At 42.4% G+C, this 24,282-nt stretch overlaps 2 protein-coding genes across 4 annotated transcripts in view; both read left to right on the top strand.

Moving 5' to 3' along the window:
• Window positions 1-9,400, top strand: part of reck (reversion inducing cysteine rich protein with kazal motifs) — a 148,450-nt gene extending 139,050 nt beyond the window's left edge. For both annotated transcript variants that reach the window (XM_033019186.1, XM_033019185.1), the window contains exon 24: window positions 5,013-9,400. In XM_033019186.1, coding sequence (XP_032875077.1) covers window positions 5,013-5,219 — 207 coding nt within the window. In that variant the 3' untranslated portion in view covers window positions 5,220-9,400. The remainder of the gene's footprint in view (window positions 1-5,012) is intronic.
• Window positions 9,401-16,184: 6,784 nt separating this feature from the next.
• The window catches only part of LOC116971963 (activin receptor type-1-like), a 32,550-nt gene continuing 24,452 nt past the window's right edge, over window positions 16,185-24,282 (top strand). The window contains exons 1-2 of one of the 2 annotated variants that reach the window (XM_033019183.1): window positions 16,185-16,350; window positions 22,784-22,910. The gene's annotated coding sequence lies outside the window, so the exon portion shown is untranslated. The remainder of the gene's footprint in view (window positions 16,351-22,783; window positions 22,911-24,282) is intronic. The other variant, XM_033019184.1, reaches the window with a different exon arrangement.

Here is a 24,282-nt window from a genome sequence, read left to right as displayed (position 1 = left end):
CTTCCACCATTTTCAGTTTTAATTTTTATTATAAAATGTACTGTGAGAAAATATTCATTAAAATGGGTCCACACTCTGGAGTTCAGGAGGATGAGAACTGATCTCAATAAGAATTGATTTCATAGAAATACATGCTACGCTGAGTGAATTATGGAGAGACTTATAATGATGCTTTCCCGTAACAAATCCGTAAATTGGCATAGCCTCAGCATAAGAGGTTAACAACTTAAACGGAAGAATTTCAACTGTGAATCTTTTGAATTTAGTACAAATTAGCCTTGATGTTGGGGCCAATAGCTGCAGATGCTAGAAAACCAAAACAGAAAACACTGGAGGCAATCATCAGGCCAAGCATCGTCTAAAGAGATAAAAACCAATAGTCGTTGATCCAAAACTTTGACTCTGTTTTTAAATTTGAGTTTCACTGTACCTTAATTGGTGCATGTGACAATAAACTGACCTTTGCAGTCAAAGTCAAATTTATTCGTCACATGCACCAACCAAGGCACAGTGAAATGAATTTGCCATGCAGCGGTACAGTTGAAAAAAAGAACACACAATACACAATAGAATTTAACATAAACATCCACCACAGCATTCTTCACTGTGGTGGAAGGCAACAAGGTTCAGTCAGTCCTCCTCCCCCTGTTCATCTGCGGTCAGGGACATAAACCCTCCGTAGTCGTCGCTACGGACGGCCGGATGTACAGGCCCTCTCGTCGGGATGATCGAAATTCCGACGTCGGGGCGGTCGAACACACTCCCGCGGCTTAGGAGTGCCCGAATCGGCCACTTTCTCACCGGAGACCACGGCTCCAGGATGTCACAACCTTTGAACCTTTGAAATCATTGATCTACTGAGCACTTTTATTTTTATTTTTTTGTTTCAGCCTTGATATTGAGTGATAAAATAGACCAACAGCACCACCCATCTATGTGCTGAAACATGGGGTTAATTTCCCCTTGTTTACTGACAACTTCCAACTCAATCTCACAAATGCCTATCTCATCTCCTTCACAGTTTCCAAATGATCAGAATTCCTATCCAACATCCAGTACTGCATGAGCAGAGATCTTGCCCAACTAACTACTGAGAAGACAAAAATAATTATCTGTTATCTCCTTTACTTTTCTGATCTTTTGAGGTATCAACATTCTATACGAACTCCATCGTACCCAGGCAGCTTTCGCTGCTCAGATTCAATGCTCAGGAATTGTTCCCTTTTTTCTTCTCACCAGTGGCTTCTGTGCTTCTTAATCTCTCTTCCCTCTTTAAGCACATCTCAAAATCTTACGACTTTTGAGGAAGCATTAACGCTCATTTCTATTTATGTAGGCGATTCTTAGTTTTCTTTGATAATTCTGCTGTAATGCATCCAGAGACATTTGAGGCACTAAGAAAGCAGCACCACCACCATCCCAAGGAAGGTCAGGGTGGGCAATGAGTGCTGGCCGTGCTGGTAACATTCAGATCCCCAAAACATGTATAAACAAAGAAATGAAAATTATGTTTTAACTTTTTATTTCTCCTCTGAAATTTACTCCACCAAGTCCCTCTTCATCAACTATAACTAGATCGAGCACTGGGTTTTTAAGCTGGAAACATACATTGGTCCTCACAAGTCACAGTGCAACCTGACTTCCTCATCTAGATTTAGAAATGAATGCCCTCTCAGGCTGCTGTATTTTTTCTCTGAAATCCCTCATTTTGATTAGTGTTCTGAAGTAAATGCTCAGTAATGTAACAGCCATTCTCCTGCCCCTTCACTGTAGAAAATCATATAAATTCAGTCCTGAATACTTCCAGCTACATGTTTTCTCTGTAAGACTGTAATGTTATCTTTGGCCAATATTCTGGTAGTTAGTGAAATCAGATTTTAAGGAAAAAAATATGACAAATAATCAGTCAGGAAGGTTAAGAGGACATGGGTAAACATTTTCATTAAAGGAAGCCTCACATATAGCGAATTCAATACTCCCAAGAGCTCAGGAAATTGCAGCAATGGCTCAGTTGTAGCACTCCTTCATCTGAGTCATAAGGGTGTAGGTTTGAGTCCCAATCCAGAAATGTGACCACAAAAGTCTTGGCCGACATTTAAGGCAGTAGTAAATCTGCTGCATTATCAGAGCTGCTTTCTTTCAGACAGGACAATAAATTGCTTTCTCGAGTGAAAATTCGATTCCAATACACCATTTTGAAAAATAAGTCCTGACTAATCCTTATTGCAATGGTTTCAGGGATGTGTGATTTTAATTTCAAGACAAGGGTGGATTAGTTAAGGATTAGTTCCCTTGGCTGACTGAGACGTGGACACATTGATTGAGGGCTCTATCCACAACGGCAGCAGGGAGAACTATATTTACTGAATAAAGAGGACATCTCGGATGTCTGAGAGTGGAAAGTCACCTTGGAAGCAGATGCAGTAGAGATGGAAAAATTGAGAATAGGTCTTTGCAAGAGGCAGGGGGGAGGAGGTTTGAGATGTGGGCACAGGACAGAAAGCAAATGGTGAGGGTAAAGGGTGGTTTGCCAGAGAGGAAAGATTTCTTTGGTATTTCACTTTATCAGGGATGGGAGCAATTGAGAGCTTGCATGTCAATTGCAGAGTGATAATGACATTGATTCCAAAAGAACGTTTTTGAATCTCAACCTTTAAAGGTTGTTGCACTTAGAGTGTGAGGAGATTTGCCCCAGCCAATTAGACAGAAAAGTGGAGGTACAGGGGCAATGCTGGGATTAAAAGGTATGTTGAACTTCAATTGCTCAAGAAACACCACACAGACAGAGTGGAAGGCTCCGCAAAGAGTCATAAAGACTGCTGAGAGGATTATCAGAACGGAACTCCCCTCCATGGACACAATCTACACACAGCGCTGTCAAAAAAGAGCAGAGAGAATCATCAGAGACGCACTACATCCAGCTCACTCCCTGCTCAAACACAAAAACTGCACATACAACCTCAGGCACAGACGAGCGGACAGCATCGCCACAAACAGAACACGCTTTTTTAAGAGCTTCTTCCCTGCCACAGTGAGACTCTTGGCCAAAACAAAATGAACTGATGTCCTGACCTACCTCATAGCATATCATATTATATCATATTATATTGTCTCCTGGGCCTGTGTAATTTACAATGCAATCGACACTTTTATATAGGGTTTGTGCAATTTACAATGCTCTCACTTTCCCCTTTATATAGGGTTTTAGGCACTTTCTTTTTTATTTCTAGAGAAGTATATGTTTTTATAGATTATGTGTCTTTCTGTGTGTCTTTTTAATTTGACTTGACTTGACTCTCTGAACAACCGTACAAGAGTTCCTATGTGTGTAAGCACAAATGGCAAATAAAGTTTTTGACCTTTGACCTTAAGCCTGTTGTAAGGATCTGAGGGCTTTTGGGACACTGACACCATGTGCAAAGATCATCTATATTTTGGAAGTGAGACAAAAGTAGCTTAATGGTGAAGTCAAGTTATCTGCAATGGGAAATGTTAAATAAAATAGCTGTAAAATCTTAACCTTCTCATCTCTCGTGAAACAGACTTAATTATCGTCATATATCATTCATTGAATCTGATGGATCCTCGTTTTAGTTTGAGCGATACAGTGTGCAACCAGCCCCTTAGGGCCTCTGAGTCCACGCCGACCAGTGATCCCCACATACTAATGCTGTCCTACAAACACTAGGGACAATTTACAGTTATACCAAACCAATTAGCCTACAAACCTGTACATCTTTGGCTTTTTGGAGGAACCCACACAGGTCACAGGGAGAACGTACAAACTCCGTACAGACTGCACCCGCAGGCAGGATCCAACCTGGATCTCTGCAGCTGTAAGAAAGCAACTCTACCGCTGTGCCACCGTGCCACCCACTTATCTTTAGTCTTTGCAATATTCTGCACTTCTGTCTCTGCATTGATATCACCTCTTCTCCATCAAGTTTATACAATTGGCTCGCTGTGATTACGATTGTCGCAATGTGCATACCTTAACATTGTCATTTCCAGAGCCCCAGTAAGTCTGTCCTTAGACACAAATTGCTGGACTAATTCAGCAGGTCAGGGAGTTACTCCAGCACTTTTATTTTGTAAATTAGCATCTGCACTTCCTTGTGTCTCTAGGTCTTTCCTTAGCTTCCTCTTCTTAAGTACATTTTTATAACTCAGTGCCAACTGAAAGTATGGTGTTTTTAATGTTTTATAATGTTTAGTTTCTCTATTGCACTGACTGCCGTTCTGTATCATTCTTCTTTCACTGGAATGATCATGTGATATCACACTGCTTGACTTGCATCTAGTATTGAAAGAGTCGTAACGACACTATAACTGAAGCATCAGGTCTCAACACACTCTGTACATTCTAGATCTGTGTTTATAGAGTAATCTAAATCTCTAGCTCTATTTGACCAGTGTATCAAGTTTAGCTACATCGTCGACTTCATTAGTTGAACCCTATGCCTGAACCCCTCCAAGCCTGTCCCCCATATACAAGTTTTACCTTCTGGCCCAAGTCTTTCCGCCAGACTTGCCTTCTGTCCAATTAAACTTTAAACCAAACTTTAAACCAAAGTTTAAACCCTTATTTTCCCTAACTTTGTCAAATATTTGTCTCTACACCAACTTAAGCATTATCTCATTGTTGCTTGTGGGATTTTACTTTGTGCATTTGGCATATGGCACGGGTTGTAACAGTGAGTATATTTCAAAGTAATTCATAAAAGTTGGGATGTAAATGTGAAATTTTTATTTGTGATGCATCTTGGAAATTTATTTGAATTATAGATACAAAAAAAATAGAGATTGTCTTTGTAACAAACAAAATCTGACTCTTCTGAGTGTGATAATTTAGCTCCGGTGATATTGTCACGGAATATATTTTTCATTATGTATAATTCCATTCTATTTTATTGTGATCCAAACTGTTCCATAAGGTCTACTTGAACATTCTTAAACTTTTGATATTGACAATTCTTGAAGTATTCATAACCAACATATGTTTTAAATTGCAGATTGAAGCTTGCAATAAAGAGGCTGAAAAGATAGACTCCCTGATACAATCTGCTAGTCCAGCTTTAATGGCCCACGTTCCTATGTCAGCACTCACTACCTCACAGGTGCAAGTTTCTTCAAGTGATTCATCTGATTCAGCAACGACAATCCTTTCCACAACTGCACTTTTGCTCAATCTAGTTTTTGCTTTATCAGGGTTCTTGTGATTCCAATTGATATTGCATGTTTTTACCTGAACGGGTTGCATTTAATTTGCCATTGAACTAAATTGGAAGGTTTAGCTAATGACTGAACTACAAATCCCAACATGGTAACAACAGGTAAAGCAGGCTATATAAAGCTTAATCATCAGTATGTTTTAAATAGAAGTAAAAATCCTGAATATATCTTTATACAAGCCTTTTATTGAAGGGATGTCTATTTTATTTTATATGACTGCAGTTTGAGTTGATAGTTAAAAGTGGTTTTATATGTTAGAAATTTGAAATAATTTGGATTTTAATGTACAACAAATTACAAGTTTATTGTGGGTCTAGACAAGTCAAGCCCATGATACTGGGCCTAAAACAAGCAAACAAGCAAATTCACAATCTTTTCTAATGAATAGGTTCTACCAACATTGAATTAATTCAGGCTTATTTCAGCAGTTACTGTTTATAAAGCATGTTTAAGCATCAATGGAAATAGTTGCAAAGCTACAATTACATGGAATCTGCAGACAAGGAACTGACCATTTGACCAAATGGTCTGTGTCAAGTGTTTAAACTTCACATGAACCTCCATCTATCCTGCCTGATTCTTTGCATCAACACCTTAAACATGTGATTGAAATCTATTTCAGCCTCTGCTGTGAACTCCCTAAGCCTGATTCTTTCAAAGCAGCAAAATTTCTGCACATCGTTAATTCAATTTAACCTGCTGCTTTCCAATCTCTGTTAACGGATTGCATTTGCCTGTTATGGTTTCTTTACTATTTTGTTCATTTTAATATCCTCTTTTGGCCTAATCTTTATGTACCAAATTGCTCCTGCTGTAATTCTTTTAGCTGGCATTCCTCCTGTATCATGCTTAACTATAATAAAACTCCAATAATGCAGATTGCCCCATTCTTTAGTAGTTCAAATGGTTCAGCATTGCTTTTTGTGCTCCATTCAAATTTATGAGTGTTTTTTGCGCTTCCTTTAAACTTACCAATATCACTGGAAAATTTCTTGTACTAAATAAAGAAAATGAATTATGGTGTGTTACCATATTTTTCCAAAGACAATTATCCTATAGTTATTAATGATGCCCAGTAATCAAAAAATCTGCCAGTTTGACATCTCAAGTCTTGAGGGTGTCAGCTTATTGGAGTTTTCTTTTTCTTTCATCGTCTTGCTCTATTGGTTTAACCTACTGATTTATCCATCCAATTAGGGGCTGGTTTAAAGTGAGCTCTTTCCTTCACCATCACAATTGTTTGCATGACTGTCTCTCTGGTCTACCTCATCTCAATAAAAAGACAAGTTAATTTTAAACTTGCAAAATGCACACACATTTTTCTTTACATTTAAAATTCACGCTGCACACAGACATCAAACATTCCTATAAATATTTTGCAACAAATGAAAAGTCAATGAATAATTCTTTATCTAACGGTGCTTCTCCACCGTTTTGACAAATCATGATATCTGAATATTAAATATGGGGTTTTAGCAATCTGGTATATACTACGGAAACGCTTTTAAAAGAATCCTTTAAAAAGAAAACAGGTAAATATTTGTAAGCAAAATAAATGGCAGACAGCAGGGGAAGTGCAGATAAACAAGTTTAAATGTAATGTACTGGAGCAGATTTGGGTTATGTAACTGTTTTTTGATTGACATAATTGAAACGTTTTTAGATCTTACTCCTCATTTTTGATGAGCAAGAAGATGAAAAATTATGGCTTGAGTGGAAATATATTTTTGGGATAATGGAAAGTAGAAGTTCAATTAACACGGGACCCTTTCAAGACAATCACTAATTTTCAGCATTAATGGAACGAGAATTTTAGCATCACTCTAAATATTCTTTGTTTCAGTATTATTGCATTGATTAAATAATTCACCGACGTGCTCTTTTCAAAGCTACCTGTTGTTGCTCAGCCATAACTTGCTAATTTTATGCCCACTTAATTTAGTTCTCCCATATATATGTTTATTATCATTGTATTAAAATGTTTACATCCAAAGTCAGTATTATGGAAAAGGTATAATTGAAGGAAATGGTAGCACTTTCATTTTAAAGAGCATGAACAATTTTACTAATAATGGGTTTACATTTAGAGATTGATGGTTATCATTACTTGATCCCTAAAATACAAAACTGAGCATGATATGGAATTGAATACTACAGATGAGGTCAGATCTTCAACTGACCATTTTTATCTTGCATTTACTTTGGACAATATCCTTACAGCATGGATTGATTTTTTTTAAACAACCATTTATGTGACTTGATACACCACAGGTTCATGATGACTGTTGTGCCTCCCACTCACTGTGGCCTAAGTTCCCACACTCACCTCTCATTCATGGAAGGGCCAGTTCTCACTCTCCCTCCCATGCATCTTTAACACATCAGGGTCACCCTTTATTACTCCACTACCCCAGTTCCCACGTTCCCTTCCAGTCACCACACTCCGTTCCCACTCACCAGGGCCAAACTTTCCACCTTACATTTCCATCATAGGGGCCACGGGTCCCCAGGTCACCAAACTTACCTGGACCCTGGTACCCACACTTCCTTCCAACTCCTTTGGCCAGAAACCCGTGCTTCCTTTCAACAACTGGAAAACTCATTTTTATTCTGTTTAGTATTTTAAAACTGGTTAAAAAGTATCCTGGTAATTACATCCAATAATCCAGAAAATCTGCCAATCTGACATCACCTCAGTCTGCATACCAGATTTTACTGTACAGGAGAAAGTAATGTCCACTGCAGTTTACAATCATTGTGTGTGAACATCCCTTAAGGGTGTTCGTGTGAAATGTCTATTGGAACTATATAAATGTTTTCCCCAATTAATCCCATTAAAAAGCAAATGACTGACTCTTTTAATCTGTCAACATTATTTTCTATTGAGATCAAAACCGAAACATTCCTTTTAAACATTTTGTAACAAATGCCAAGACCTGTGACATGAATTCAATCCATCTGAATGTTTTGTACGAAATCAAGTTTTCTTCTTTGAAATCGTAGCTAGCTGCTGTTTTTAAAAATAATTTGTTCATGCTCCTTTAAGTGATACCAAAAAAATGAAACCATAGAACTGTAGAATTTGATAAAAAATGAAATACATTTTCTGCAAATATTTGAAATTAAATGTATTGAAATTTAAGAGGACAAGCAATGAAGGAGAGTTTTGCACAATTATTCACCAGTGTTGCCTTTTTAAAGTTTAATTGATATTTGTACATTGCAGAAAATGTATTTTTACATTAAATCATTGGGTTATTTTCAGTTAAAGGGGAAGGAATGCATGGATGTAGAAAATATTGAATATTTTAAATATCCTATTTGTATGTATAACAATTTGAGTAAGTAACCTTCCTTCACCTTCGAGAGGTACAATCTTTAATCGAGTCAGAGAGTTAAATCGGATGAAAATAATTGATATTGTCTTTTTAAGGCCATTATATATAAATAACAGCACACAAATGCAAGATCTAACAATTTTCCAGATTCTTACTTTGTTTTAAATGAGCTTTGCCAATTTTATCAAAAAGTATTCTCTTATTTGAATAATAGAATTGCTCTCTATTTTTGTTAAGGTACTAAAATGAGAGCCATTTTTACAGTTTGACAATCATTTAAATGTATAAAATAAGCTGAAATTTATTATTTTAATTATCCTTGAAAGATTAAAAAAAAGAAGTAATTCATGGGCTGGAGCTGAAATATTTATAGTGTATATGCTATTTAAATGTTTATGAAGGTTTTGATATACAACTTTATGAAGTGCCATATTAAAGTATTAATGCATGATAACTGATGGACCATCTTCAAATTAAATCTTTTCTAAAATGTGTGACATTCTATTGTCAAGCTGAATGTTGTGTGCCATCTTTACCTCTATTTGTGCTCTTTATTTTTGTACTTGGTGCACACACAAGACTATCTTTTATATGAAGTCAATTTTATATCTTCAATATTATGTCATAGGTGCCTTCCAGAAGATTTTGTTTTACAATGGAAGATGTGCAAAAATCTGATGTTTGTCCATTTTTAGATTTTGTGATCTTGTAGGCACTTAATGTAGACAATGTATCACAGTACAAGGAACAATTATCCTTGGAGCGGAAAAATACCAGTATTTATGTTATACATGTTCATTTTATTAAAGAAGTATTTAAAATAATTGAAATGGTTTTGTTTTGATGTGGATTCTTAATGATTATTTACAATACTTGTATAACTCCTCTACCCACAGCTGTCACTTTATCAATTGTTACAGGTAATATGGGAATTCTCCTGGACATGACATTTCCATGTATTCTTTATTGCAGAACCTGTGCAGGCACCTAGCAGTGTCTGTTTATGCCAATCAAGTGGTTAGACTCTCAAAGACCTGAATAATCAAATGCCATGTCCCTCTAAATCAGAGAGCACATGAGAGTAAAAGGTATTGAAGTGCACAATAAATATTAACCAATCATTTTGTCAAAAACAATCGTGAACTGTAACAACACTTTCAACATTTGTTTACAAATTGTACCACTTTTATAAAGTACCAGCTATCCCAGTTACTTGTACAGGAGTCCTGTACTCATTCTATATTTCAAAAATATTCTTTATATGCAGGTACATGCCTTTTCTCTGCATTCATTGCTCCATCAGGTCAATATGTTCACATACAGTGGCTTGCAAAAGTATTCATACCCCTTGAACTTTTCCACATTTTGTCACGTTACAATCACAAACATAAATGTATTTTATTGGGATTTTATGTGATAGACCAACACAAAGTGGCGCATAATTGTGAAGTGGAAGGAAAATGATACATGGTTTTCAAATTTTTTTTACAAATAAAAAACTGAAAAGTGTGGCGTGCAAAAGTATTCAGCCCCCTTTACTCTGATACCCCTGAAATCCAGTGCAACCAATTGCCTTCAGAAGTCACCTAATTAGTAAATTTGTAAATAGAGTCCACTTGTGTGTAATCTAATCTCAGTATAAATACAGCTGTTCTGTGAAGGCCTCAGAGGTTTGTTAGAGAACATTAGTGAACAAACAGCATCACGAAGCCCAAGGAACACACCAGACAGGTCAGGGATAAAGTTGTGGAGAAGTTTAAAGCAGGGTTAGGTTATAAAAAAATATCCCAAGCTTTGAACATCTCACGGAGCACTGTTCGATCCATCATCCGAAAATGGAAAGAGTATGGCACAACTGCAAACCTACCAAGACATGGCCGTCCACCTAAACTGACAGGCCGGGCAAAGAGAGCATTGATCAGAGAAGCAGCCAAGAGACCCATGGTAACTCTGGAGGAGCTGCAGAGATCCACAGCACAGGTGGGAGAATCTGTCCACAGGACAACTATTAGTCGTGCACTCCACAAATCGGGCCTTTATGGAAGAGTGGCAAGAAGAAAGCCATTGTTGAAAAAAAGCCATAAGAAGTCCCGTTTGCAGTTTGCCACAAGCCATGTGGGGGACACAGCAAACATGTGGAGGAAGGTGCTCTGGTCAGATGAGACCAAAATTGAAGTTTTTGGCCTAAATGCAAAACGCTATGTGTGGCGGAAAACTAACACTGCACATCACCCTGAACACACCATCCCTGTGAAACATGGTGGTGGCAGCATCATGCTGTGGGGATGCTTTTCTTCAGCAGGGACAGGGAAGCTGGTCAGAGTTGATGGGAAGATGGATGGAGCCAAATAGGGCAATCTTGGAAGAAAACCTGTTTGAGTCTGCAAAAGACGAGACTGGGGCGGAGGTTCACCTTCCAGCAGGACAACGACCCTAAACATACAGCCAGAGCTACAATGGAATGGTTTAGATCAAAGCATATTCATGTGTTAGAATGGCCCAGTCAAAGTCCAGACCTAAATCCAATTGAGAATCTCTGGCAAGACTTGAAAATTGCTGTTCACAGATGCTCTCCATCCAATCTGACTGAGGTTGAGCTATTTTGCAAAGAAGAATGGGCAAAAATTTCAGTCTCTAGATGTGCAAAGCTGGTAGAGACATACCCCAAAAGACTTGCAGCTGTAATTGCAGCGAAAGGTGGTTCTACAAAGTATTGACTCAGGGGGGCTGAATACTTTTGCACGCCACACTTTTCAGTTTTTTATTTGTAAAAAAATTTGAAAAACCATATATCATTTTCCTTCCACTTCACAATTATGCACCACTTTGTGTTGGTCTATCACATAAAATCCCAATAAAATACATTTACGTTTGTGGTTGTAACGTGACAAAATGTGGAAAAGTTCAAGGGGTATGAATACTTTTGCAAGCCACTGTACAATATGGCAATGTGGCTCGTGTATTCAAGTTAACCAATACATCTGTGAAGCTTTTGAGCAGCTGATCACAGGGTCAGCCCCTCAAGACTGTGGACTGTAGTTCTTCTCCACAAGCCTCTGCATTGGCTGCACTGAGCTTCAATGCATCTGAGCACATACTCTTGGACAGTTGGAGGCATCAACCTGCATCCACCGCCTTGCACTTACTAAGACCGGTTTGGTTTCTTTGTGTTGGAGTTTGGATGGCAACTTGATTGACATTGCCTTTAGGGGTATCGATAAGCTTTATGTGGAAGTGAATGTGGAAATATCTAACACTAACTGCCCCAGTTATCGGAGATGTCCTCATCCTTCAGGGAACTTCAGATGTCCTCATTCTTCTACCATAGATGAGGCTCTCACCAGGGTCTCCTCTATACCCCGTGACTCTGCTCTCACTCCCCATCCCCCCACTCGTAACAAGGGCAGAGTCCCCCTTGTCCTCACCTTCCATCCTACCAGCCGTCACATACAACAAATAATCCTCTTACATTTTCGCCATCTCCAACGTGATCCCACCACTTGCCACATCTTCCCACCTCCTCCCCTGTCTGCTTTCCGCAGAGATCGCTCCCTCCGTAACACCCTGGTCAATTTGTCCCTTCCCACCCGAACCACCCCCTCTCCGGGCACTTTCCCTTGCAACTGCAAAAAATGCCACACTTGTCGCTTTACCCCCCCCCCCCCCCGACTCTATTCAAGGACCCAAGCAGTCTTTCCAGGTGCCGCAGAGGTTCACCTGCACCTCCTCCAACCTCATCTATTGCATCCGCTGCTCTTGATGTCAGCAGCTCTACATCGGTGAGACCAAGTGAGAGAAGAGTCACGGGGTATAGAAGAGACCCTGGTGAGAGCCTCATCTATGGTAGAAGAATGAGGACATCTGAAGTTCCCTGAAGAATGAGGACATCTCCGATAACTGGGGCAGTTAGTGTTAGATTTTTCCACATTCACTTCCACATAAAGCTTATTCATACCCCTAAAGGCAATGTCAATCAAGTTGCCGAACACCTCCGCTCGGTTTGCAATAACCAACCTGATCTCCCGGTGGCTCAGCACTTCAACTCCCCCTCCCATTCTGAAACCGACCTTTCTGTCCTGGGCCTCCTCCATGGCCACAGTGAGGACCATCGGAAATTGGAGGAACAGCACCTCATATTTCGCTTGGGCAGTTTGCACCCCAGCGGTATGAACATTGACTTCTCTAATTTCAGATAGTCCTTACTTTCACCTCTCAGCTCTCCCTCAGCCCTCTGGCTCTACCTCTACCTTTCTTCCTCCCGCCACCAATCCCCCCCCCCACCCCACCCACACCAGTCTGAAGAAGGGTTTCGACCTGAAACGTTGCCTATTTCCTTTGCTCCATAGATGCTGCCTCACCCGCTGAATTTCTCCAGCATTTTTGTCTACCTTCGATTTTGCAGCATCAACAGTTCCTTCTTAAACAGGTTGTCCTTTAAGGCAATTTTGATTTTCCTTTTGGATCCTGAGTCTTCAGAATTCTCTTCCTCAGTTCATTGTGAAAAGCAGTCTTTGAATATTTTGAGGGAATGAGTAGATCGATACTTGACAAGCAAAATGGTGGAAGGTTACTGCAGAAAGACTGGATTGCGAGTTGAGATCACGATCAGAGCAGACAAAATCATGCTAAAAGGTGAGCATGTTGAAGGAGCTTACTCCTGCTCCTCATTTGTACACTTGTATTTTTCCATATCTGGCTTGATCATCACCCAGATGCTCTCTGACCTGCTGAATATTTACACCATTTTGTCTCTTTATTCCATCAGCGAAATGCTATTCCCCAGAAATATATGCTGCTCAGCTGCAAACAAGTGGCCCTTTATTCCTATTTATTTGATTGCAGGATATGATCATTGCTTAGAATCCTGCATTTATAATCCCAATGACAAGCTCCAGATTTGGAAAATGTCTTGAAAGCCAGGGCACATAAGCATGACAAGATGAAAAAAGCTATTGAAGTGTACCATAAATATCAACAAATCATTTCATGCGAGACACAGATCTCACTTTCATTACAGCCAGTAAGGCTTACCTCACTGGCCACATGTGATGTTGGCCCATCTCTTTTTGCAGGAGAGAGCCATTAAACTCAGAGCCTCAATCAAGTAACTAGATATGTTTGCAATGGGACCCGAATGTGTGTCAAAGTTTATGCATACTCTGATAACACATTTAAATTGAGCGAGGTTGTGTAAGTCTGACTAAGTATGCACGAATTGCTCAAAATGTACCCTGAGTTTGAGATGGTCATGATCCTGGGCATGGAAATTAATTCTCAGGTTCTCAGGGTCAGCTTTAATTTTATGCTGAAACTGAGCTCTACATTAATTTAGTATATTAGCACCGGATTGATGAGTTTGGAAGCAAATTGTGGAAGCGTTATACTTTGCATCCATGTCTGGCTTGAAATTACTTGTTAATAATATTCAATACTTTCATATTTCGTCACATTTGGATGCCCTGTATTTTCAAGGTGATTTCTGTGTCTGGAGTTCTTCATTGATGTGAAATTAAATATTTGTATGGAGATCACTTGTCCAGTCTGAAGAAGGGTCTTGACCCGAAACGTCACCCATTCCTTCTCTCCAGAGATACTGCCTGTCCCGCTGAGTTACTACAGCATTTTGTGTCTACCTAACATGTAATCACAGTTATGTGACTGAGTTTTACGTGGCAAGACCAAGCACAGGAAAGATTACAAGATACATTTATTTGTCACATGTACCAATCGGTAGTGAAATGTGTGGTAGCCATACGAATAATAAAGAGCACAGAACACGATAGTTTTTTGACACAGACATCCCCACACAACGGGATCAAAGTTTCCCACTGTGAGGGAAGGCTCCAAAAATTCAGTCATCTTCCTCTGTTGTCCTCCCATGGTCGGGGAGCTCCCTAACCCCCGCTATCGCCATTACGGGCGGCCCGATGTTCAGTCCCGCACGTCGGGGTGATGGAAGTCCGACGTCGGGACTGGAGGACATCCGAACCGGCCACCTCCTACCGGAGTCCTCGGCTCCTGAAGTCCACAGTCCGTGCTGGGCGGAGATTCAACGCTGGCGGCACTGGCCAAAGGGCCCCAGGACTCCGCGATGTTAAAATTAACGCCGGCCGAGCTGGAAGCTCTTCAAACCACAGCTCAGATGTTGAAGCAGCAGGCCCAACACTCTGGAGCCTCAAATGGCGATCCAGGTAAGGCATCGCCCGCTCCGTGATGTGTCCAGCGCTGCGCCGCTGCCGCTGAAGCTTTGGTCCGGTGCCCGGCAGGAAAGGTCGCACCAATCCAGGTGGTAGGCCGCGAGGAGGGGGGCGAGAACGCGACTCGGAGAATAGTCACGTCCTCGCCAGGAAGTGACTTGGAAACTGTTTCCCCCTTACCCTACCCCCTCCATAGAAAAGCTAGAGAAACTAAAGAAACATACTTTTAAAACTAACTAAAAATTTAAAAAAAGATGGAAAAACAGGTTGTAGGCAGAGGCTACCTTCAATACGGCGCCCCTAGTGGAATATTCCTTTGCACTGTGCGCACTGTGGAGAGGCTTGCCGGTTATTTCGCTTTCGCCTAAACCTGCATGATATCCTGGTTGTCAAACATTTTAACTCCTCCTCCCATTCCCATACTGACCTTTCTGTCCTGGGCCTCCTCCATTGTCAGAGTGAGGCCCAGCGCAAATTGGAGGAACAGCACCGCATATTTTGTTTGGGAAGCTTACAGCCCAGTGGTATGAATATTGACCTCCATCTTCAAGCAACCCTTGCATCCCCTCTCTATCCCTCCCCCACCCAAGTTGTACCAATTGTACCAGCTTCAAAGTCCACTTGTTGAGTCTCATTATCTGTAACTCGTTCTCACCTAGCCCAAAGCTAATGATGATTTGTTTCCTTTATTATTGTTGGGGGGTTTTTTGCATATCTTTTGTTCATTTGTTCTATATCTCTCTACACCACTGTCTATTATCTCTCGTTTCCCTTTCCCCTTTCCCCTGACTCTCAGGCTGAAGAAAGGTCTCGATCCGAGACATCCGAGTTGTGAATCTGTGGAATTCCCTGCCACAGAGGGCAGTGGAGGCCAAATCACTGGATGGATTTAAGAGAGAGCTAGATAGAGCTCTAGGGGCTAGTGGAATCAAGGGAAATGGGGAGAAGGCAGACACGGGGACGATCAGCCATGATCGCAATGAATGGCGGTGCTGGCTCGAAGGGCCGAATGGCCTCCTCCTGCACGCACCTATTTTCTATGTCTATGTCTACATCACCTATTCCTTTTCTGCAGAAATGCTGTCTGACCCAGTGAGTTACTCCAGCTTTTTGTGTCTATATTATTTTCTCCTCCATCCGTGATGCTTTTGCACCGTTTCCCCCCCCCCCCCCCCCCCATCTTGACCTCTCGCCACACGTGTCGGAGCGGTGGCTGGTGCGCAGGCGCAGGGCGGGAAGCCTGTGCCGCACGACCATCGGCCAAGCTGCGGAGTGACGCAGCGTGCGTGCCCTGCGCGGTGACGCTCGTCGGCTCGGCGCGGCGACGGAGTGACGCAGCGTGCGTGCCCTGCGCGGTGACGCTCGTCGGCTCGGTCGGCGCGGCGACGGAGTGACGCAGCGTGCGCGGTGACGCTCGTCGGCTCGGTGCGGGGCTAAAGTTTGGGCTGATCCGGAGAGAAAGGATTGAGCGGCGGATCCCGGGCGCTGGGCCCCGCCGCCGAGCACAGCCCCGACACCGACACCACCGACACGGACACCGCCGCCGCAAGGTTGGCGCAAAGCTGAATGAAACGCACCGTCTGGTAACGGAGGACGGAGACGTTCATGTGGGCGATGGGGGGGGAGGGAGAGAGACTGGGGGGGGAGGGAGCAAGATGGTGGGGAGGGAAGGAAGGAAGGACCGGGGGAGGGGGAGTCTGGGGAAAGAGACCGTGTAGAGGGAGTGGGAGACTGGGGGCAGGGAGAGGGAATGAGAAGGAGAGAGGGTTCAGACCGGGGGGTCAGTGGGAAAGGTGATGGAGGGGGTGGAAGACGGGAGAGATGAGAGGGACGTGGAGAGAGAAGAAAAGTGGCGACGGGAGAGGGGGAGACATTGGGAGTGGGAGAGCATTGAGTCTGGAGTGCAAAGGAGAGAGATGGGGAGAGGGTGGGAGAAGGGAGAGAAGGCAGGTGATGGAGAGAGACGGGAGCGGAGGGAGGTACACAGGCGGGCAGGGAGAGACAGGCGAGATTGGGGAGAGGGAGTTGAGTTGAAACTGGAGAGAGGGAAATGGACGGGGAGTGGTGGAGACGAGAGAGAAGAGAGGCTGTGTGAGGGGGAAGAGAGGCTGTGAGGGAGAGATAGGGGGATACTGGTGAATAGGAAAAAACTGGGATGGGGAGATTGGGAAGGGAGGGAGAGCAACAGGATGAAAGGAGAGAGATGGGGTGAGGGGAGGAATAGAGAGAATGTCACCTGTCCATTCCCACTACAGATGCTGACTGATCTGCGTTACTCCAACAATTATTTTTGCTCAAGTTTTCAGCATCTGCAATCTCTTGTGCCCTGAGGGTAAAGTGTGACTGTGTTCCTCCGCAGATGTTGCCTGACTCGGTGTTTCTGGCATTCCAGATTTTCAACATCCACAGTATTTTAGATTTGTTTTTGTAGGATTGTGTATGTTATGTGCTTTTAATAAAATCGAGTAGTAAGGGAGATAAATTATATGTCGAAGGATTGAAAGCAATCCTTTTTTTTTAAAGCAATCTGAACAGAAGCAGAATCTGGTTTAGCATTTAAAAAATAAATATATTATTACCTGAACATAGAAATGTGAATAAGGGCAATATAATTAGGACAAAATCTGAAGAAGGGTGTCAATTATAGGGCCTTGATTCAACATAGCTTCTGAAAGACAAGAGCAGTGCAGCCTAGATGGGGTGCCCAGATGTCTGGGCAAGAAGAATCAGTTTTGAGCAGAAGATAGGCACAAAAAGTTGGAGTACCTCAGCTGGAGAAAAGGAAAATAGGTGATGTTTAGGGGCGAGACCCTTCTTGAGTCTGAAGACCTGGGTCTCAACCTGACACATCACCTATTCCTTTTCTCCAGAGATGCTGTCTGACCCACTGAGTTAATCCAGCTTTTTGTGTGTGTCTTTGGTTTAAATCAGCATCTGCTGTTCCTTCTTACACATTGGAGCAGAAGACTGCAGGCTGGCACTATTTCTAGCATTTCAGCACTTATTCGAGGTCATTAAATCAGTGATATCATGTGGTACTTTGTGCGACATTACTTACAGATTTTCTACTGTGCGCTATGGGAACCATGCACTAAGACTGGTGCAGGTCTGAGGTTGCTCAGCATTTATTAACCATTCTATCCTTCATGGTCCAAATTATCCTCCAGACTAGGGCAGCCTTACTTTTCTATTACCATTAGGCCTCGTCTGACGGCTGAAATGCTTGCTGTCAGGATTGGATTGCTGGATATTGGAAATAAAAAGCACTGAAAACACTCAAAAGGTCAAGCAGTATCTGTGGTAAAAGGTGCAGAATTCATGTTTACGGTTGAAAACCCTTTGTCAGTACTGGGAATTAGGTTAAACAACAATATTTTAAGCTTTGGAGAAGGCTGTGGTGGATTGGTTATTTGTGATGGGATCAGGACCCAGTGATGCTGTGGGAATGGGTTGTCTGGCAAAATGGTGACTGAGGGTAGTTAGAGGTTGATGATGGGTGGTGGCTTATAGCTGAATGGAGGGATTTGTCCAGGAGGATATGTTGTACCAATGGACAAAGGCCAACTGAGCCAATATAGTGATGGATGATCTGCAGCAGAAATCTGACAGAGAAAGAGAATAATCCAAAGTTGCAGAAATAAATATTGAGTTTTGAAGGCTGTAACATTTGCGGAGAAAATTAGGTGTTGTTCCTCAAGCTTGAATTGTTTCTTGGAACAGTGGAGAGGCAAGTGGATCAGTGTTCAACGGAGAATTAAAGTGGCAGGCAACATAATGCTCATTGTCACAGGTCACCCCTTTTTTAGAGCATCTATCTACATTTAAAACACGGGTCTACAATGTAGAGGAAGCTATATATTGTGAATGCAGTATGTTAAATTGTTAAAAACGCCTTAAAGTGAAACAAATATGGAGACAGGAATTGGGAGAATGGAATGGAGTTCTTCCAGTACATTGTAGGACATCAGTGGGTTAAATCATTCACTTCAGGAGCTTGCAAATTGTTTGTCTGCTTACTTGTAATGGCACATTGTTTTGAATCCAGTGTATTGATATCCATCAATATATAACGTTTATACAATGGATTTTGGTCATAATGGACTGAGGTGTCCGTTTGTTTTGGTGGGCGGCGCGCAGTGCAGAATGGGGCAGTGGAAAGGCAGTGCCGCGGAGAGAGCGGGCATTAAAACACATTCGATCGTTACATTGGGCGTGCAGCGGCTGCCACATAGCGAGATCCCGGGGTGTTGGATCCAGAACCACCTTACTTGGCAACAAGTGCCTCAGTTGCCTGGTAATGGCACGAGGCACTCACTGCTCTTTCCCTCCCCTCCCGGGTTTTCTGGTGAGCTGCCGCCAAGTGGCATGCTTGCGGGAGTGGACAGAGCAAGCTGCATGTGTACCGGGGCCTACCCTGGAGCACTGGGGGTTATGTGGCTTCCAGGTCTGTGAATTCCCCCTGGTTTAAATCCCTCCCACCCAACACATTGCTTCGCACCCTGAGTTAAAACATGAATATTTACCCCCCACACCTGGCTATAGCAGACAATCGGCAGTAACAGGCACCATCTGTCCCCGTCCACCCCGTGGTTCGTTATTGTGAGGGTTTACTGAGCGGGAAAGTCATTTTAATGGCTTTTCAGTGTTTCTTTTTAATGAATTGGGCAATAGACAATAGGTGCAGGAGTAGGCTGTTCGGCCCTTCGAGCCAGCACCGCCGTTCAATGTGATCATGGCTGATGATAATTTGTGTAATTTGGGCAAAACTGCACAAAGACTATTGAGTATGAAAATGGCAGCAACATGGGTGGACAAGCACAATGGCAGCAGACACACCAGACTCTGACTGGTTTCTGTTAGTGCAAGGCAAGTGCCTGGTTTTGGCATTCCAAGAAGGTTAGTCAGTTTGTATAAATTAAAAAAAATTATGCGTCCACTGTCTGATGTATATTCTGTCATCTATCATGCCATGATCTCCCTGATTAACTCATCCCTTCCCACCCAAACCACCCTTCCCCAGGTACTTTTCCCTACAACCACAGGAGTTCAGTTCAGTTTATTGTCACGTGTACTGGGGTACAGTGAAAAGCTTTTGTTGTGTGCTAACCAGTCAGCGGAAAGACAAAACATGATTACAATCAAGCCATTCACAGTGTACAGATACATGATAATGGAGTAATGTTTAGTGCAAGATAAAGCCAGTAAAGTCTAATCAAAGATAGTCCGGGGGCCTCCAATTAGGTAAATAGTAGTTCAGGTCTGCTCTTCAGTTGCGGTAGGATGGTTCAGTTGCCTGATAACAGCTAGGAAAGAACTGTCCCTGAATCTGGAGTTGTGAATTTTCTCACTTCTATACCTTTTGCTCGAGGGGAGATGAGGGAGTGGCCTGGGTGCGACCTGTCCTTGATTATGCTGCTGGCCTTGCCGAGGCAGCGTGAGGTTTAAATGGAGTCAATGGAAGGGAGGTTAGTTTACGTGATTGTCTGGGCTACGTCCACAATTCGCTGCAATTTCTTTCTGTCTTGGATGGAGCTGTTCCCAAACCAAGCTGTGATGCGTCCTGATAAAATGATTTCACACATCCCAATAGTTCCTCCCTTGACTCCGTCCAAGGAACCCGACAGGCGGCAGCTCAAATGTCAGCGAAGCATCACTCCCTGACGAGCTCAATGCGTTTTACGCACGCTTTGATATGGAGAATTCTGCTGTGACTTCCCGAGCCCCCATTAGCCGTGACGGTATTTCGGTCACAGTCACAGAGGCCGACGTTAGAAGATCCTTCAGAGGGGTGAACCCTCAGAAAGCGCCTGGACCTGATGGTATACCCAGGCGTGTTTTAAAAACCTGTGCGGACCAACTGGCTGGAGTTTTTACGGATATTTTCACTTCTGTGGTTCCCACCTGCTTTAAAAGGACATCATTAATACCAGTGCCCAAGAAGTGCAAAGGTGACGTGCCTCAATGACTATCGACCAGTGGCACTAATGTCTGTGGTGATGAAGTGCTTTTAGAGGCTGATCATGGTGCAAATCAACTCGTACCTCGATAAAAACCTGGACCCACTGCAGTTCGCTTACCGCCACAACAGATCAACGGTGGATGCGTTCTCACTGGCCTTCCACTCCGATCTGGGCCATTTGGGCTACAAAAACTCATATGCCAGGCTGTTATTCATTCACTACAGCTCGCCATTTAATACCATCATACCCCTCCAGGCTGGTTACCAAGCTCTCAGATCTGGGTCTCTGAGCATCCCTCTGTAATTGGATCCTCGACTTCCTCATTCACAGACCACAGTCTGTCCGTATTGGTGGAAATGTGTCATCCTCGATAACAATCAGCATGGGAGCACCTCAAGGCTGCGTGCTCAGCCCCCTGCTGTACTCACTCTATACTCATGACTGCGTAGCCGGACATAGTGCGATATCCATCATCAAGTTCGCCGACGACACCACGACATTTCACTGATGGGGACGAGTCAGAATATAGAAGTGAGATCGACCGATTGACCAAATGGTGCCAGCACAATAACCTGGCTCAACACCAGCAAAACGAAGGAACTGAGTGTGCACTTTGGAAGGGGTTGGATGGGGACCCACAGCCCCGTTTATATCAACGGGTCGATGGTGGAAAGGGTTAGGAACTTCAAATTCCTGGGTGTGCATATTTCCGAAGATCTCTCCTGGTCCCAGAACACTGATGCATTTATAAAGAAAACACCTCTACTTCCTGAGAAGATTACGGAGAGTCGGTATGTCAAGGAGGACTCTCTCGAACTTCTACAGGTGCACAATAGAGAGCATGCTGACCGGTTGCTTCGTGGCTTGGTTCGGCAACCTGAGTGTACAGGATCGGAAAAGCTGCAAAAAGTTGTAAACACTGCCCAGTGGCTACAATATTCTGTTGTGCTGCAGCAAGGAAGAATGTCATTGTCCTATCTGGGACACATGTAAATAAACTCTCTTGACTTGACAGTCCTTTCAGCTTTGGCAGAGGTTCACTTCCACCTCCTCCAACCTCATCTACTGTATATCCTGTTATAGGCATGGACTCCTATATATCGGCGAGACCAAGCGCAGACTGGGCGATCGTTTCGTTGAACACCTCCGCTCAGTCCACCTGGGTTGCTAAACACTTTAACTTCCCCCTCCCATTCCCATATTAATCTTTCTGTCCTGGACCTCTTCCACTATCAGAGTGAGGTAAATGCAAATTGGAGGAACGGCATATTTTGCTTGGGTAGCTTACAACCTAGTGGTGTGAATACTGATTTCTCTAACTTTAAGTAACTCTTGCTTCCCCTCTCTCTACCCACCCCACCCCAATTTTCACTGTCCTGAATAATTTTACTGTTTCTATGCCTTGTTGTTGCCTTCCCATCAGCCCACAATGAAGCATTGTACATTTCCTTGAGCATCGTCTGCTTTGATCTGTCCTTTCCACACCTTGCATCCTCTTTGTGCCCTTCCATATCTCTAGTTTCTCTCTTCCCCTGACTGTCAGAAAAAGGGTTTCGACCTGAAATGTCAGATGCACAGCCACTCCAGCATTTTGTGTCTACTGAAAGAATGAGATCAAGTGAAAAGAATCAGGATTATGAAGGAGGTTATTTGTTTAAACCATGTTTTGGGATATTTGTTAAACTGATTTGTAGCAGGAAGATGAGGCTCCAAGTCTGTCTATTAGAATGTCTACTGATGCTGCACTTAAGGACTTGTTTGAGTACAGTTGTCTTGATCAAAAGTTAATATCGAAATTAGAATATGAACGATTTGTTGGCCAGGTCCTCCTGATTAATTCCTTACAAGCCCTTCACTGTTTCCAGTCAATTGCTCATTGAGACCTGAACAGTCTTTAAAAAACTGTTTTTAAAGTGGAAACTAAAAATGTAGATAAATGGTTACTATTAAGTTATAGCAGCGTTTTTCAGGAAATTTCTGTATTTTTGTTTACTATTTATGCTCTTGAATAACAGAAAGGATTTGACTAATTCCACTTTTTTTTTTGGACCTTAAGCTACAATAGAAATCAAATGTCACCATCTCTGGAATCGTACACTGCAGAAGGAGGCCATTTGACCCAACCTCCCTGGGCTGGCTCTTAGCACTTTTTGTGATTAGCTCTGGAAGTTCTTCCTTCTCAAGTATGTATCAAAGGTTACTTCCTCAAAGAAGCTTGACATTTTCATTGATAGAAGTTGAGAACTTACTGCAAAATACACAGAGTGGTTGATTGGAAATTAAATTTGCTGCATGTGATGTTAATGCCCAATGATCCCCTCAAAAAAATCAGTGCAATTGGCTAAAAATGTAGAAGTAGCATTGTGGTTGTACACAAAATTATGCCTGCACTCATAGGATGCCAGTAATGCAGTACCCAGAGACTGCATATATTCCTTGGATGCAGTGACCTCAAATGTAGTGGTGTAGCTAATTGTGAGACATGGCAGAAATTTGCTGCTGCTTGCAAAGATCTGTGGCAAGGAGATGAAGTCATTGACCCCACGGAGAAAGCAGTCTGGAAAGTATTCCCACAACACGTCATGTGTCTCTGTCAGAGCATTAGAAAAGCTGAATTGGAAATGCATTCAGCTTGGATCTAGGTAGGGTGTGGTGTCCCTGAACACGGAAGGACACGGGGTCTCTAGCTCACCCTGTGCAGCTAATTATTGCAACAATAATGCATGTTCTAATGGAAAGCTGCCAACGATGTAAGCATTGAGACACCTGTGGTACGAGTATCTTAACCATATAACAATTACAGCACGGAAACAGGCCATCTCGACCCTTCTAGTCCGTGCCGAACACATAATCTCCCCTAGTCCCATATACCTGCGCTCAGACCATAACCCTCCATTCCTTTCCCATCCATATAACTATCCAATTTATTTTTAAGTTTAATCTTAGCTGCCGAAAGCTCAAACTGAACTCTCCCTGTTAGCTTAAGCATACTCTTGTCACCTGGGAAGGTGGTTGAGGAGCATGTCAATACTGAAACTGCCCAGTCAAGTCTCCAGATCTCAATAAAGTTTCCTTTTAACTAGATGTAAAAATATTAGAATAGCACAAAGTGCACTCAATCATACTGTGAACAGTTCAATGATAGTTGTAGGTAAGATTGTGAATTTAAAGTAAATGGTAGTAAGGCAGTGCCCGACCAGTCATTTGATGTGCAACTGATATCAGGACCACTTCAGATGCAACAAAATAAATAGTGCATGGAAGTCTCCACTCCAGTTTACCAAACTCTCTTAGATGATGATGGCGATCAGAATCTAAGATGGGTTACTTATTTTTACATGCTGTTTGTGCATTAAAGACTTGGTGATAATGGATCTAATTTCTAGGTTGCTTATTTGTTAACAAGTAATTGTGTTTGTCTGATCAGCTTATTTAGCTATGAAGTGTCTGGACAGATGGGAAGGAAATGCTGAGCTTGTTTAAAATTGGGTAAACTAGACAGACAACTGTAGATCCCTGTGTGCCATCAGCCACATTTGGAAATGTGGCACCAAA

The sequence above is a fragment of the Amblyraja radiata genome, chromosome 4, assembly GCF_010909765.2.
Source record: "Amblyraja radiata isolate CabotCenter1 chromosome 4, sAmbRad1.1.pri, whole genome shotgun sequence".
Lineage (NCBI taxonomy): Eukaryota > Metazoa > Chordata > Chondrichthyes > Rajiformes > Rajidae > Amblyraja > Amblyraja radiata.
This window is presented reverse-complemented; position numbering and strand designations above follow the sequence as displayed.